The 13,948-nt window shown below is 31.8% G+C and overlaps 1 protein-coding gene across 1 annotated transcript in view; it reads left to right on the plus strand.

The window, feature by feature from the left end:
- LOC111632234 (protein stoned-B-like) overlaps positions 1 to 13,948 on the plus strand; it is a 110,674-nt gene that overhangs the window by 78,418 nt on the left and 18,308 nt on the right. The window contains exons 6-7 of the mRNA XM_023376616.1: positions 1,047 to 1,128; positions 9,799 to 10,014. Coding sequence (XP_023232384.1) covers positions 1,047 to 1,128; positions 9,799 to 10,014 — 298 coding nt within the window. The remainder of the gene's footprint in view (positions 1 to 1,046; positions 1,129 to 9,798; positions 10,015 to 13,948) is intronic.

Consider the following 13,948-nt stretch of genomic DNA (forward strand, 5'->3'; position numbering starts at 1 on the left):
GTATTTTAAACGGTTTATATATAACAAGCAAAGCATGGAATTATAAGCAGTAGTTTAAAAAATATTAAAATACTTTTTAAAAAGACATATTTTGGATAATTTATTTTAAAATCAACTACTCAAAACTGTTAATAAACACTGCACTTGTAACCAATATCCAGCAAAAAGAAGAAACTATAAGAAAGCAAATGTTTTCATCCATGTTTAATGTGTATTGTCAAGGTAACTGATCTTTGCAGTTGTTAAAACAAACAGAAAAGTTATTAGGAATAGATGATTGCCATCTATGTGTTAAAAGAGAGGTGACAAGAGAGAAAGAGAGAGGGAATTTTAACAACTGCAAAGGTCAATTAGTCTGATGATGCTTGTTACATATAGATGAAAACATTTGCTTTCTTGTAGTTTCTTCTTCTTGCTGATATTGGTTATATGTGCAGTGTTTACTAATTTATTTTAATACTTATTTTAATTACAGTATTCACAAAGTTAGAGTTTTAGAAATTTAACAATGAAATCAAATTGACTTTCTAGAAACATAATGTGAATTAAATTATAATGATTCAAAAAAGAATAGGTAATTGGAATGTATTATTCTTTTACTATAGGACTTCTAAATAGCAGGGAAAGATAGCAGTGCAAATAAAAGTTTCTTTCAAAAAATATATCTCTTCTTAATCCAATTATCTGATGATGATATCATTAAGATAATGTAAACTTAATTACGTTATTTAATTACTGCACTTTTGTTATCTATTTTATTAATAAAATAAAAGCTTTGAGAATAATTTGTTTTGTGCTTTGTAGTATACTATATGACAAGACTTGATACGATATTTTGTTATATCTTTTTTTCTAAAAAACTTATTAATATTTATTAAAGCAATATTTTGTCTTGAAACTTGTTTATTAAATTTCATATAAGAATGTTGTACAGTTTGATAAAAAAAATTAATTTATAAATTTATTTATCCAATTTATCCAACTTTCCTGAAGTTACAAAATAAATGTTTAATCTAGTCAATATTATAATTAAATGTTTTTATTAGATTTCATCCACCTGATGCTTGTTTATTTGAATTGATGAGATTTCGTATTCGTCCTCCAAAAAACAGAGAACTGCCTTTGCAAGTAAGATTCTATTGTTTAGAATTTACTATTCAATTTATAATATATTTCAGTTTTTTAAATATTTAAAATATTTTATTTAAATAATACAGTAGTGCATCGATTATCCAACTCAATTGGGGACTCAGGTTGGTCGGATAACTGAAAAAATCAGATAACCGAAAATAATGAAAAAAATACATTATTACTATAGTATATTAGTATATCCCATGTAATTAGTATTGATATATTAGTATATTGCTATTAACCAACTTCACGTTGAATTTTCATCGATGTTAAGCCTAACAAATTTTTTTAAAAAATAACAATCGCTATTGTATTGTTAAAAATTATTTTTAAATTATTTTATTGCTCACAAAACAAACAACCACTCATAATTAGAAAATTAAGTCTCGTTTAAATACTGGCCTCCCTTCAATGGTCGAGCCAGTGTTGCCAGCTAAAACACGCAAAAATTTAACAAAAATAATATTAAAGTAGCAAGATATTGTAGCGCCACATCACTAGCGGACATTTGAAATTTGCCGACTAGAACGATCGATTAATCGAAGTGACGGTTAATCGGGGGTTGGATAATCGATGCTCTACTGTAATTATAATTGAAATTTATACATATGATATATATATTTAATTACATTATATATTCATATTGTAATAATATAATTTTAAAATTTATTTTATTTTATTGTAAATTTACATTTGATAACAGATATATTAAATCATGTGTTATATTATTATTAGCAAAATTATTACAAAAGTTGCTTTTAGCCCTTGGTATAATTAAATTAAAATATCTACATATTAGTTATTTTTTACTGTACACCCTTTTTTGTTTTAATTAAATGTTTTTACTTTGATTTCTGAGCATTTATGCCCATTATCACTGGTGTGATAATGGACTATTATCTGCCTCATGTTTGTAAATATTTTAATTAATTTAATTAACTTAGTATCAACCATAATGTCATTATAGACAAAAAAAACACTATTAAACAGAGTTAGAGTTTTATGCTAACAGTAAAGTTGACCCCCTATAATGCTGTAGATATGTTCCACTTTATAAGAATTTCACGTTATAGGAATCCTTAAATACATGAGCGAATCAAAGCCCTACACATGTTCAGTTTATAGACTACGGCTGTTTGAAAGGTTTTCTTCCATAAAATTAATCGATTCTAGACTAATTTGACTCAACATTTCCAAAACACGTATAATTTTTTGGGAATAATCCATATAAATTATGCTATAAACTAAAAATTGTAGGATTACTTACCGAGTGTGCACCGTTTGATGATGCCATTGCTTAAGCTTGTTTTTGTCATGGAGCAGCGCATCGTATGGCGGGCGCATTTTCTGATAAGTTATTTCTCTGTGAAAAATTCGCTGAACTTTGGAGACATCATTAATAGAAATAATTTTTATGACCGTTGAATAAGAAATGTTTTTTTCACAAGAAATGTATAAAATTACAGTACTGTATTAGACTTACAGTACCTAATTTATATATTGTATAGACGATAGTAAACTCAACTTACCCACCTAAACTCTTAATAGCGTGTAAGTAGTTCGGCTGCTCGTCCACTATTGGTCCAGATTCAACCAATCCTGTTGCGACACAAGTTGGTGATGATGTTTTACCGCATTTTACGAGTCTCTTTTAGCGTCTTTATACAAATATGGTTGCAATTTTTTCTCTGCAATATACAAATCCACATTACATGAACCTACATTATAGGGGGGGTCGATTGTATATGATTTTAATATTTCGATTTAGCTTTAAGCAGAGATTATACATTAGTACTCCGTGATTAAAGTCAATCTCTCATTCAGAAATATACATGTATTCTGTATAATTTTTTAAAAATTATTTTTATTTTTGTCATATTACGAGTAACGATATTAACATACAGAAGTATATTTAATGAGTAATAATAGCAAGTGAGAACTTTTCACTGAAAGTTAGATTCAAACATATGTAAAGTTTTCATCTTACTCTGTTCAAGAGCAGTAGCAGTTCATGATAAGCACTGTGAAACTACATCATCCCCAAATAAAAATAAAATTACAAAATAGTCTCTCAATTTTTATTACATAGTAATTATATGAATTACTATATAATAAAATACTATTATATTATACATGATTAAAATTCATTTTTTTAATCAAAACAATATACAGAATAAAAATTATTCTATTAGAACAGTTGCCTGCCACAGGTCCTCCTATATTGCACTCAGTGGTGCAACAGACTATAAAAAAGAGGCATCATACATTATGCAAGAAGCTTTAAACTATGATTAATATCAGATCAGTGATCCCACAAGGAGCACTGGTTGCAATCAGAACTAACTTGGCCTTGAAAAGGAATATTCCTTGCTTTCTAGGCCAAGTTTTGGTCAACATACCACAAAGTTACATGGGACTATGGACAAATATCATTCATTGGTTTTTCTATCATTTATATTTGCAGAATAGGCTAGAAGTTGTGATTTTCTGTTGTTTGTTAATAATAGAATTTAGGACTTCTTTGGGAATTAGGAAAAGGGCAACCCAGACAATTAAGGAGGCATATGCCCTAAGTGTCCCAATGTACTGTACAGGCTCCACTGTTTCATGTGGCAAGAACTAGTTACTGGGTCAGAGCAGAGATGAAGAATACCCCATGATGTATAAATGTTAATATGAAAAAGACAAAAATTTTAAATCTTGAATTAATTTGAATTAATCTTGAATTAAATAAAAATATTTTCAGACTGCATTATATAGTGTTTCCACAAATATTCTCTGTGATTTTAAACAGGCATGAAGTCACTGTCTATGGTCATGTATACATGACATTGCTGTCACTAGAAAGCAAAACTCATACTGTATTTTTCCAGATTATCCAGCATGTCAATCTATCCATGAAATAAGATATTTCTGTATGGTAAAAACTGGCATGCCAGTTTACATGAGGTTATACATCTCTCTCCAGAGGGTGCATAAAAAAATAAAACAAGTTACATCAAATGGCATCAAAAATTGCAATTATATGTTTAATTTCTGCATTTAGTCTTTTTTCTAACAATATAAAATACTTGTGGAATTTCAAAAATGCTTTTTTTTAATGCTTATCTTATTGTAATTTGATCCAAAACTGTAAAAATAAACATATCAAACTTCAGAAACTTGCTGTTAATGGTGTAAGTTGAGATAATTTACATCTACTTTGTGTGAAATTTGAGAGGAAGGTATGACCTTTCAAGGTCAGGGTAGTACCAGTAAAACTTTATTACTTTCATACAGCCACATTAACTACTACTACTACTACTACTACTACCGTCAATAAGCCTCTAATTGGGCTGTAATTTGAAAAAATTGTAGACATAAATTTCCACTGTCATCCGTCCATCCGCCTGCCTTTCCTTAATTTCAAGAACAAAGTTAGATAAATGAAAGACAAAACCAGATATGAAAACCTTATGGGCATGAGGCCCCGATTAACTATATAGGAACTTCTGACACAAACCAGAAGTCATGTTTCAATTCAAATATTTTCCCCTGAAAGGTGTTAGATAGAAGATTGGCACAACTCTATTGTTAAAGGAAAAGTATGATGTACAGCTACAAGCCACTAATAATTTGAGACGAAGTGCATTGTGAAAAATTGCAGCCTGGCATTGTGATGATGCCACAGTAAATAATTACTCGTTTTATTATCCTGTAAATGAAAACTCTCTTTCTAGTTTAAGTTGGTCAAATTACAATGTTACAGTGGTGTGTGGTGACATTTGATGGTAGGGAAGCTGTGCCAGCCCTGGATAGAATCATTGGAAACTTTATATGATATTTTGGTGTGTAGCATCCACAAGCTAAACCGCATGAGGTTGGTGCTCTGTAAAGCTCATGTGTGAATATCTGTAATCTGGCTGCTTTACACCATTCAGATATTTTTGCTGTGGAAGCTATCCCATATTTAACAATACCATGCTTCGATTGGGAATATGCATATACAAATTTATATTCAAATATACAATAGCAATCTTATCATTGTTTTTCATGTGTAGTATAGAAATTTGTGATAAGATACATAATGCAGTTATAAAATAATAATTTTAATTAATTCAAAGTATGTTAAAATATAAAAATAATTGCACAATATGTATTTATATTTTAGAAAATACAATGGAAGCAGTGCTTCCACAGCTTCCATGGATGGCATGCCACACCACTGCAATGTTATTATTTTATTGTACTCGGAAGAATGTTTTCTTTAACATTTCTGATCTAATTAATTTTATTTTTTAGTCGCAGTTTAACCAGCATGCTGATCTCCTCTGGTTACATGAGGCATGTCTGTCAATCTGCAAAATATGGTAACTTTTTGTGCTTACCTTACATATACTTGAGATATGTACCATATGCCTTGTGGCAAACATTAAGGTTATATTCCAACTTGCACTACACATGCTCAAGCATATTCATCAGAATGGATTTGATGGCAGCAATGATGTTGTCACAATTGTTGCCATCTATCTTTGACATGAAGCTATCAGAAGTTGCAGACTAAGATTGGGTGACCTGGATGACCACATGCAGATGTTGTCAGCTCTGGCACATCCAATCCATTTTTTTGGCAGTTGTGCATTCAAATATTGTTGAACACAGAGATGCTGGTATGATGGTGCTTCATCTTAATGACAGAAGAATTCATTGCCCTCCTCATGTGAAGACCCAAAACTATGTGAAATTATAAAAGGAATTTTATAAAATGATTATTAAAAGTTGTTGATATAAAGACATGGAAATTTTGCATCCATATAAGGAAATGTTTGGTCTAATGAGAAAAAAGTGGAACATAGTTCTTGTATTTAAAACAACAGAAAAATGAATTATTTAAGTCTTAAGATCAACTATCCTCACTTAAGGTTGCATTGATTGTCAATTTTAACCCATCCCAAGGTCCAGGTTCCAATCTTATTACACGTGGTAATAAGTGACGACCAATTAAATGGTGTGGGTGAGGGAAATAACCAATTGATATGGTAGATGTGGGATCCAAAAACTTATAAAAACCAGCTCTAAGGGCACAGAGAACTTCTCCACTTGTATGTTGATCATGCGTTTTCTACTCTGGTGAAAAGACATTCTATATCCCAAACTCTATCTCAACTTCACTGTTGTCTCTCGGCACGAATTATCTCTCAACAATACCCCGGGACAGCCAACCTCCAAAAGGAACTCAGGAAATTTGCACTGGCAGAACTTTTACCTTCACTAAGAGGAAAGGATTCACGACTTCACCTGCCAATGGAAGCTCTGTGTACTTGTAAGCATCCTTGTAGTAATAAATTGGGACTATAACTGTGTAACTGTGAAGTTTGTCTCTGCCTAATCCTCACACACATATGATACAGAACTATTTCATCATCCTGGTTCTTTTTGCGCAGATCAGCGACCTCACACTCATCCAATTGTGGAAAAAGCCACAGAATCAGAATATCTAAATAATTGGAACAAGTAACAGTGCCCTCCCAAAAAAAAAACAGTCCATATAATTCTTCTTCAATTTGAAACAAAAAAATGTTGACTTTTAGAAAATTGCATTTAACCTCCATAACAACATGTGGGTTCTTGCTACCCCAAATCCTTACATTGTGCTTGTTTATTTTTGTAGTGGTGAAGCAACCTTCCATGTCAGTGGAAATGATTCTTGACAACAGGTCTTTCTCATCCTCCATCAATGTCTGTAAATGTTCACAGAAAGGAAGTCTTTTTTGAGGGTTATCTTGGTGTAATTTATGTACCAATTGCATTTTGTAAGGGCAAAGCCCTTGATGAGTATATAAGATCTTAGACTTGGTACCTATAATTCCCAACTAGTTCTGCATACAGACTTCTTAGGGCTATGAATAAATGACTCTTGCACATGTACAGTACAGTTTTGGTATTGACAGGCCATCATCCTGAATGTCCTTTCCTGTGATCAAAAATGAACTTCCTCTCCAGAATTCATTGTACCACTTCACAATCATCTTGTCACTTGGTGTCTTAACATTAAATTTCTGTTCCAAGGTATTATTGCACTCACAATACATCAACTATGATGCTGCAGGACTAGAACTATTTTGCTTCACCTTCACAATAGAGAGCCTGATATATATATATACATATAGATAGAGAGAGATAATAACAAGATTAATATTGACTATTACTTGCATGTGATCAAAATCCACCATAGTGTTTAGTCANCAATTTTATTTTGTTATACTTTTGAAATTTTATAATTATTAAATAAATTATAAAGTTTTAAAATAAGTTGTAAACATTCCTTATTTCCATTTTTTGGGGGAGCGAAAATTCGAAAACTGGTTAAAACCAGTTTCATAGAAAAGTTGAGATTTGAAAACTGGTTTTTTAAAAAGTCGGTTTTTGTATAAACCCTAATAGAAATTTTAAATACCGACTTTTTGATATGTGTAAAAGCTTCTTATTCTGGATAGGGGCTGTCCATAAATTACATCTGCATTTTTTTGTTTTTTGAAATTTTACTCCCCCCTCTCTTGTCTCAGTTTGTCCAAGTTTCTGTAACCTCTCCCCTCTTTAAATGTCTAACAAAACTCAACTCCCTTAAAACTTTTATCACTTTATGAATCATAGGTAATATAGATAGAAATGAAACATACAAGAAATTTTGAAATAAATATAATAAAATACATTAAATGAACATCTACTGAAGCTCAATTCCCCTTGTCTGACTTTGTCCAACTTGTCTTAACCCGCTCCCTCCTATCCAGTGTGGATGTCATTTATGGACAGCCCCATAGTAATTTTTGTTCAAAATTTTTTAAACATTATTCATTCTTATTTAATCGAATTTTTTTCTAGGTATGCCTGATGTTGAAATAGGTTTAAATGATCTTACAAGACAAGGTAAAGAAGTTGTAGGACGATATGATATAATTCCTGTAGTTACAGAAGAGTGGATACGACTAGAAAACTGTGAATTTCATTCCTGTGTTCTTCAAGAAGAATTTGAAAATAATCGTATTATCAAGTAAATATAAAAAATTTATAACAAAATTTACATAGGATTTATTTAATATTTCAGATGATTAAAATTTTGGAAATAAAAAATTAAAATGTTCATTTTTCATTCTTTATTTAAATTGAATAATGAACATTGTGGTATAATTTCACTTTAAGTCTAAACTGAAAAATAGTAATAGCACACTACATTTTTCATGTAATTAATTTTTCTATTCATTCAGATTTATATTAATAAAACTATAATTAGTTTATAAGCTATTTAAATTGTAATATCTGCAGAATTTGTTTAAATTACAATTGTAGTGTCTTGGATGGTTGAAACGATCTAGACATTTTTATCGCGTAGGAATAGTGAGGACTTAACAAGGTGATGACACAAAAATTACGAATTTTGTTAGAATAACAAAAAACATATAAAAAAATTATATGAGGAGACAAGGAAAAACACAAACTTAACCTAATTGGATACAAAGATATTTACAGACAATGTTCCTGTGTGTGTAACACGTTCACACATTCACAATCTCACGATGGTTCACAACACTAACAAGGTATATCAACACGTGTTGAAAGGGTTTCCATAAACAAAATAACTATAATGGTTGGAAAAATATCTTCTCTACCAAGTGGTGCCCCTGTTGTATAGGGCATATGCAGTGTCCTTACATCGATGGAGATGGATTCCTTCTGCTCGACCTTACTGGTCCACTGCTTGCCTTCCGTGCTATGAGCGAATAACCCTTACCTTCTCTCTTTCACTCAATCAGTCCTTATGAGTCCAGTCCAGGTGAATATTGTTAGACTAGATATTGCTTGTCGGAGAGATTAGTAAAAGCAAGTTAGACTCACATAACTGGTTATATAACAAAGAATACACACAATACACAATATTGACTCACAGAAGGTCAGTGCTGGAAAGGGGAGAGTGAAACAAGGTCATCGTCTCTAATGACTCCCCGAGGGGTCAACAGTGCCACTAACCTTTTATTACATAATGGAAGAACATTAACAAAACATCACAACACAATGCGCTGTACAGTACATAAAGATGTCGTATAACATTAGACAATAATTTCGATCGTTGATTCCAACAAATATCCCAAGGAAAATTGTCTGACCAGGCATGATACACACTATTTAAAAGCTCCCACCATCTGGGAATTTAACTACACGTGACTTTGTTGAATAGCGAATAACCAATTACAAGCCTCACCCATCAAATGGTGGTACGTGACATACAAAACCTCTCGAGGGTGGTTTTTTTTATACGAAATGGAAATCATTCCCGTTTCTCAATTTACAATACAAAACTAATTATATAACTAATATTAATACACCAAATTGAACACAAGTTTACAATAAATACATTTAGTGACCATTCCCTACACAATGTTATAGTTTATTATTAGAGAATAATATTAAAAAATAATCTTGATTACAAGAAAACTCAATTATGATATAATTTAATTACAGTACTTGATACTGAAAAGCATAATAATAGAATTTGAATTATGGATATCAATTTTATGATTAATACTATGCTTTATTAGAACTTTAGTGTCATTATATTATTTGAAAAAATATTAAATTTTTTATATAACATGCTATTGAAGTATTTAAATTCATATAAAATTTTCATTTTAGGTAAAAGCAGTCATGTTAGTGACAAAAGCAAGAATTGAATTACGTACAGATGTACTTGTTCCTGGTTATCATGGTAGAAAACATGGACAGATTCCTTGTGAAGATATTCAAATTAGGTTTCCCATTCCTGAATGCTGGATATATTTATTTAGAGTAGAGAAACATTTTCGTTATGGATCATTAAAAGCTGCTGCTAGAAAGCCAGGAAAAATAAAGGTAATATAATTTTAAATATTAATAGAGTTGAAGAATAATGTAATTTGCTAGATATTATCTTGGTTAATTTTAGGATAACAAAACTTCTTTGAAGACTTATTTACAATCAACTGATTTAAAGTATTATTTAAAAATCTGTATTTTGCAAAATATTGACCAGAAAATGCTTTTGGAAGTACAGTACTGCAATATGCAGATTTGCATATTAAATTTAACTTTTATCATGAAAATATGGAATAGTTTGTTTTGAGTGATTAACAAATTTTCTTCAATTTTGGCTTTCATCTTTTAAGCAAATATATTTGTATTTCCAAGTTTTTTATTTGAAAATCTGTTTTAATCACCTATTTGATATAAAATCAATAAATATTTCAATAACTATCAATCAAAATGAAGTTACAAATTATATATACTCAAAAATTTCAAGCAAATATACATTAATTAACAGATATACATATCAGTACATGTTACTTTCTATTCATTACTCATTAACTATCTGGTTTAGTAATGAATACATCAATAAATTAGTACTAAAGTATTAGACTTGACAACACACCCAACAAACCAATGACTGGTGTGCATAGAAAAAACACATTGGGTGCATTGTTGAGTATACCACAGTGTTGTGTGTGGTTGTGTATTAGACTTGTTTCTCAATATATTTTAACAAACAGAATATTAAAAATGTTCATAACTTACTGAGAAACCCCTATCTCATCCTCACTAAAGCTGTTACAATTTCTAAAAAATTTGGAAATTCATTAATGAACACATTATTGTACAAAAACCACATTCACAATAATTCATGTGCATATAATATTTGTTTTCCAGATATGTGTAGCTTTTATGAATTGTATGTATACAGTTCATGATCTAAGTATGAAAAACTTTTAAGTGTGCTGCTCTTTCATCTGTGGAAAAGAAAATACATAAGTCACATGTGTTAGCTCTAACAAAGCAATGTTTGTTTGGAATAATATAGTTTATCTTTGCATTAATTTGTGAACATAACAGGTAAGATAATTTGTGAAGATAACAGGTGAAAACCTGGTGACTTAGTGCAATATGTACCCAAACAAATTCCAATTTGCAGAATACTAGTATGTCAGATTACTGCATTACATAAATAATAGATGATAATCCAGAATTTTTATTTTTAACTCATCTCAGTAACAGTACTAATGTTGCAGTCATTGCAATCATGTTGCTTATACAAGAAATTTTATCCTTATTGACTATGTAACATTCTATTATTAATTTTCTACTTTCTCATAGAAAATAGTCTATCATGCTTGATGAGGAATTGCACTAGTAAATTAATAAAAATCTGTTGGCATTTGCTAATTGACTAGCAAACAATCCATATGGCATTTTGCATATAGAAAATATATTTAGATGAACAAAACACACAAACATATACAGGGTGTTCAGAAATTCTGGTTACAAACTTCTAGGACTTGTAGAGGGGAGTGAGTACATAATATTTTGATTAAGAACCCATGTCCAGAAACATACTATTTCCATTCTATGACAGTTTCAATTCAAAGTCTCAGATGTTTAACTCTTCCACTTCTGCTGAGGGAAAGAGAAAAGTCTCAGAGTTGCTTGTCCTGGTATGCAATAGGGTAGACAGGATGACGTGTACTACGTCAGACGGTCACCTGATGTCAGTTAACATCTGCCTTGCTGCGAGACTGTCTGTGCGTCTCCAATACAGTAAACACGGTTCAGTACACGTTTTCAGAATACACAGACATGCTCCTTGTGTATGGCTAAGCTTGAGGTAACGAAAGAGCTGCTAGTCGGCTGTATCATGAACATTTTCTGCAACGTAGCATGCCATCACACAAACTTTTTGCCCAAGTTACGCAGCAGCTCCGAGAAACAGATACCTTCAATGTGAGGAGGCAGGACTGTAGTGCTCCATGGCAAAGCCGCACTCCTGAATTTGAAGATATACTGCATCATGTTGAAGAGAACCCATCAATGAGTACTTGAACAATTGTGTGTACAATGGGTGTTAGTCACAGTATCGTCTGGGGCATTCTGCATGAGCAACAATTACGTCCGTACCACTTACAAAGGGTACAGGCTATGGGTCCAGCCTATTTTCCACAACGCATTGCATACTGCACGTGGTTCCTGCACCACTGCATTGACACACCCCTCTTTTCACATCAAGTTCTGTTCACAGATGAATGTAAGTTCACTAGGGGCTGTGTTCTTAATTTGTGAAACAGCCATGTCTGGTCAGACGAAAACCCTCATGCCACATATGTTCATGGATTTCAGCACCAGTTTGGTATTAACGTGTGGGAGGTATTCTGGACAGTCATGTGATTGGGCCATACCTCTTTACACTCAAGCTAACTGGTCCTGCATACTTGATCTTCCTATAAAACGTATTTGACCCATTCTTGGAAGCTGTGCCACTGAATGTCCATCAAGAAATGAGGTTTCAGCATGATGGTGCACCACCTCACTTTTCACGTGTGGTTCGAAGACATCTCAACAGACAATGTGGTGAAAGATGGATAGGCTGAGGTAGTCCAACTGTGTGGCTGCCATGATTACTGGATTTAACGCCTACGGACTACTTCTTGTGGGGTCGTATGGAAAGTTTAATTTACAAGACTGCTGTAGAAACAGAGGAAGATCTGTTGGCATGAGTTATGGCTGCTGCACTAGAAATTGAAGAGACACCAGGTGGGATGGAGAGTGTGTACCAGAACATGCTTCGTAGGTACAATATCTGTAAGAATGTTGATGGTCGCCGCATCGAGCTGCTGTTGTAATATATCAGTACTGTTCTGTATATACAGTACGCTGGGTTCTTTTTTGTTTTGGAATAATGTAAACATGTAAAGTTTAAGTTTTAATAAAAACAAATGTGCTTAAGTGATAAATGGATGTTTCATTATGTTTCCTTTCGAATAGTTACCTAATAATTGCACTGCATCATGGCTAATTCAAATTCTTCAAGCAGAAGTGGAAGAGTTAAACATCTGAATTGAAACAGTCATAGAACAGAAATTGTACGTATCTGGATGGGTTCCTAATCAAAATATTATCTATTCGCTTCCCTCTACAAGTCCTAGAAGTTTGTAACAGGAATTTCCGAACACCCTGTATATACTTTTAAGTTTCATATTATCATTATAACTTTCAGTGTAATTTTTCTATATTATATCCTAATAGCTCACTGTCTATTATAATACTTAGTTTGCAATGCTGTTATTTAAAAATAGTAATAATAATATAATTACAGTTTCAGTGAAAAAAATTTCTTGGGCTACTTTACTGACTTTACAATTGTTAAATAATCTCAATTACATATTTCTAATACAGATTTCCTTATTCATAGTGTTAATTTTGCCAAAATTCCACAACAGTTTAATACAGTTTCTATGATGAAAATTGGAATATATTTAGCAAACTGATTTCTATAAACTATATGTATTTGATTTAAAAGACTACATATTATTCACAATTAATTCAAATACAGTAGAACCTCGAAAACTCGTCCCTCGATAACTTAGCACTCCGGATAACTGGTCCACACCTTGGCAGGGCGAAAAAATCCTTAGTTAATTAATTTTCATTATAGACAGCTTTATAAAAGTATAAAAGCTCTCATAAAGTATTTTTCTGAGGTCTGTCTTATCAGGTAAATTACTGTACACAGTGTATTCATTAATTTTCATTTTCATGTAGTGGCTCTATGCCTTCATAAAGGACGTACTTTTCCTTTGTTTAAGGGTATTTGGGCAGTTTATTCTCTGTTATATTCTGTACAAGTAAATACTGTACAAGTACAGTACAGTATTTTCTGAGGAAATACTCGTACTTATTTTTTTTAACCCCATTCCCGATAACTCGGCATTTTCACAAACTCGGCCACCCTTCGGTCCACATTAGGTCGAGTTTTCGAGGT

This window comes from Centruroides sculpturatus, unplaced genomic scaffold (assembly GCF_000671375.1).
Source record: "Centruroides sculpturatus isolate CEXI.00-Female unplaced genomic scaffold, Cexi_2.0 scaffold619, whole genome shotgun sequence".
Classification (NCBI taxonomy): Eukaryota; Metazoa; Arthropoda; class Arachnida; order Scorpiones; family Buthidae; genus Centruroides; species Centruroides sculpturatus.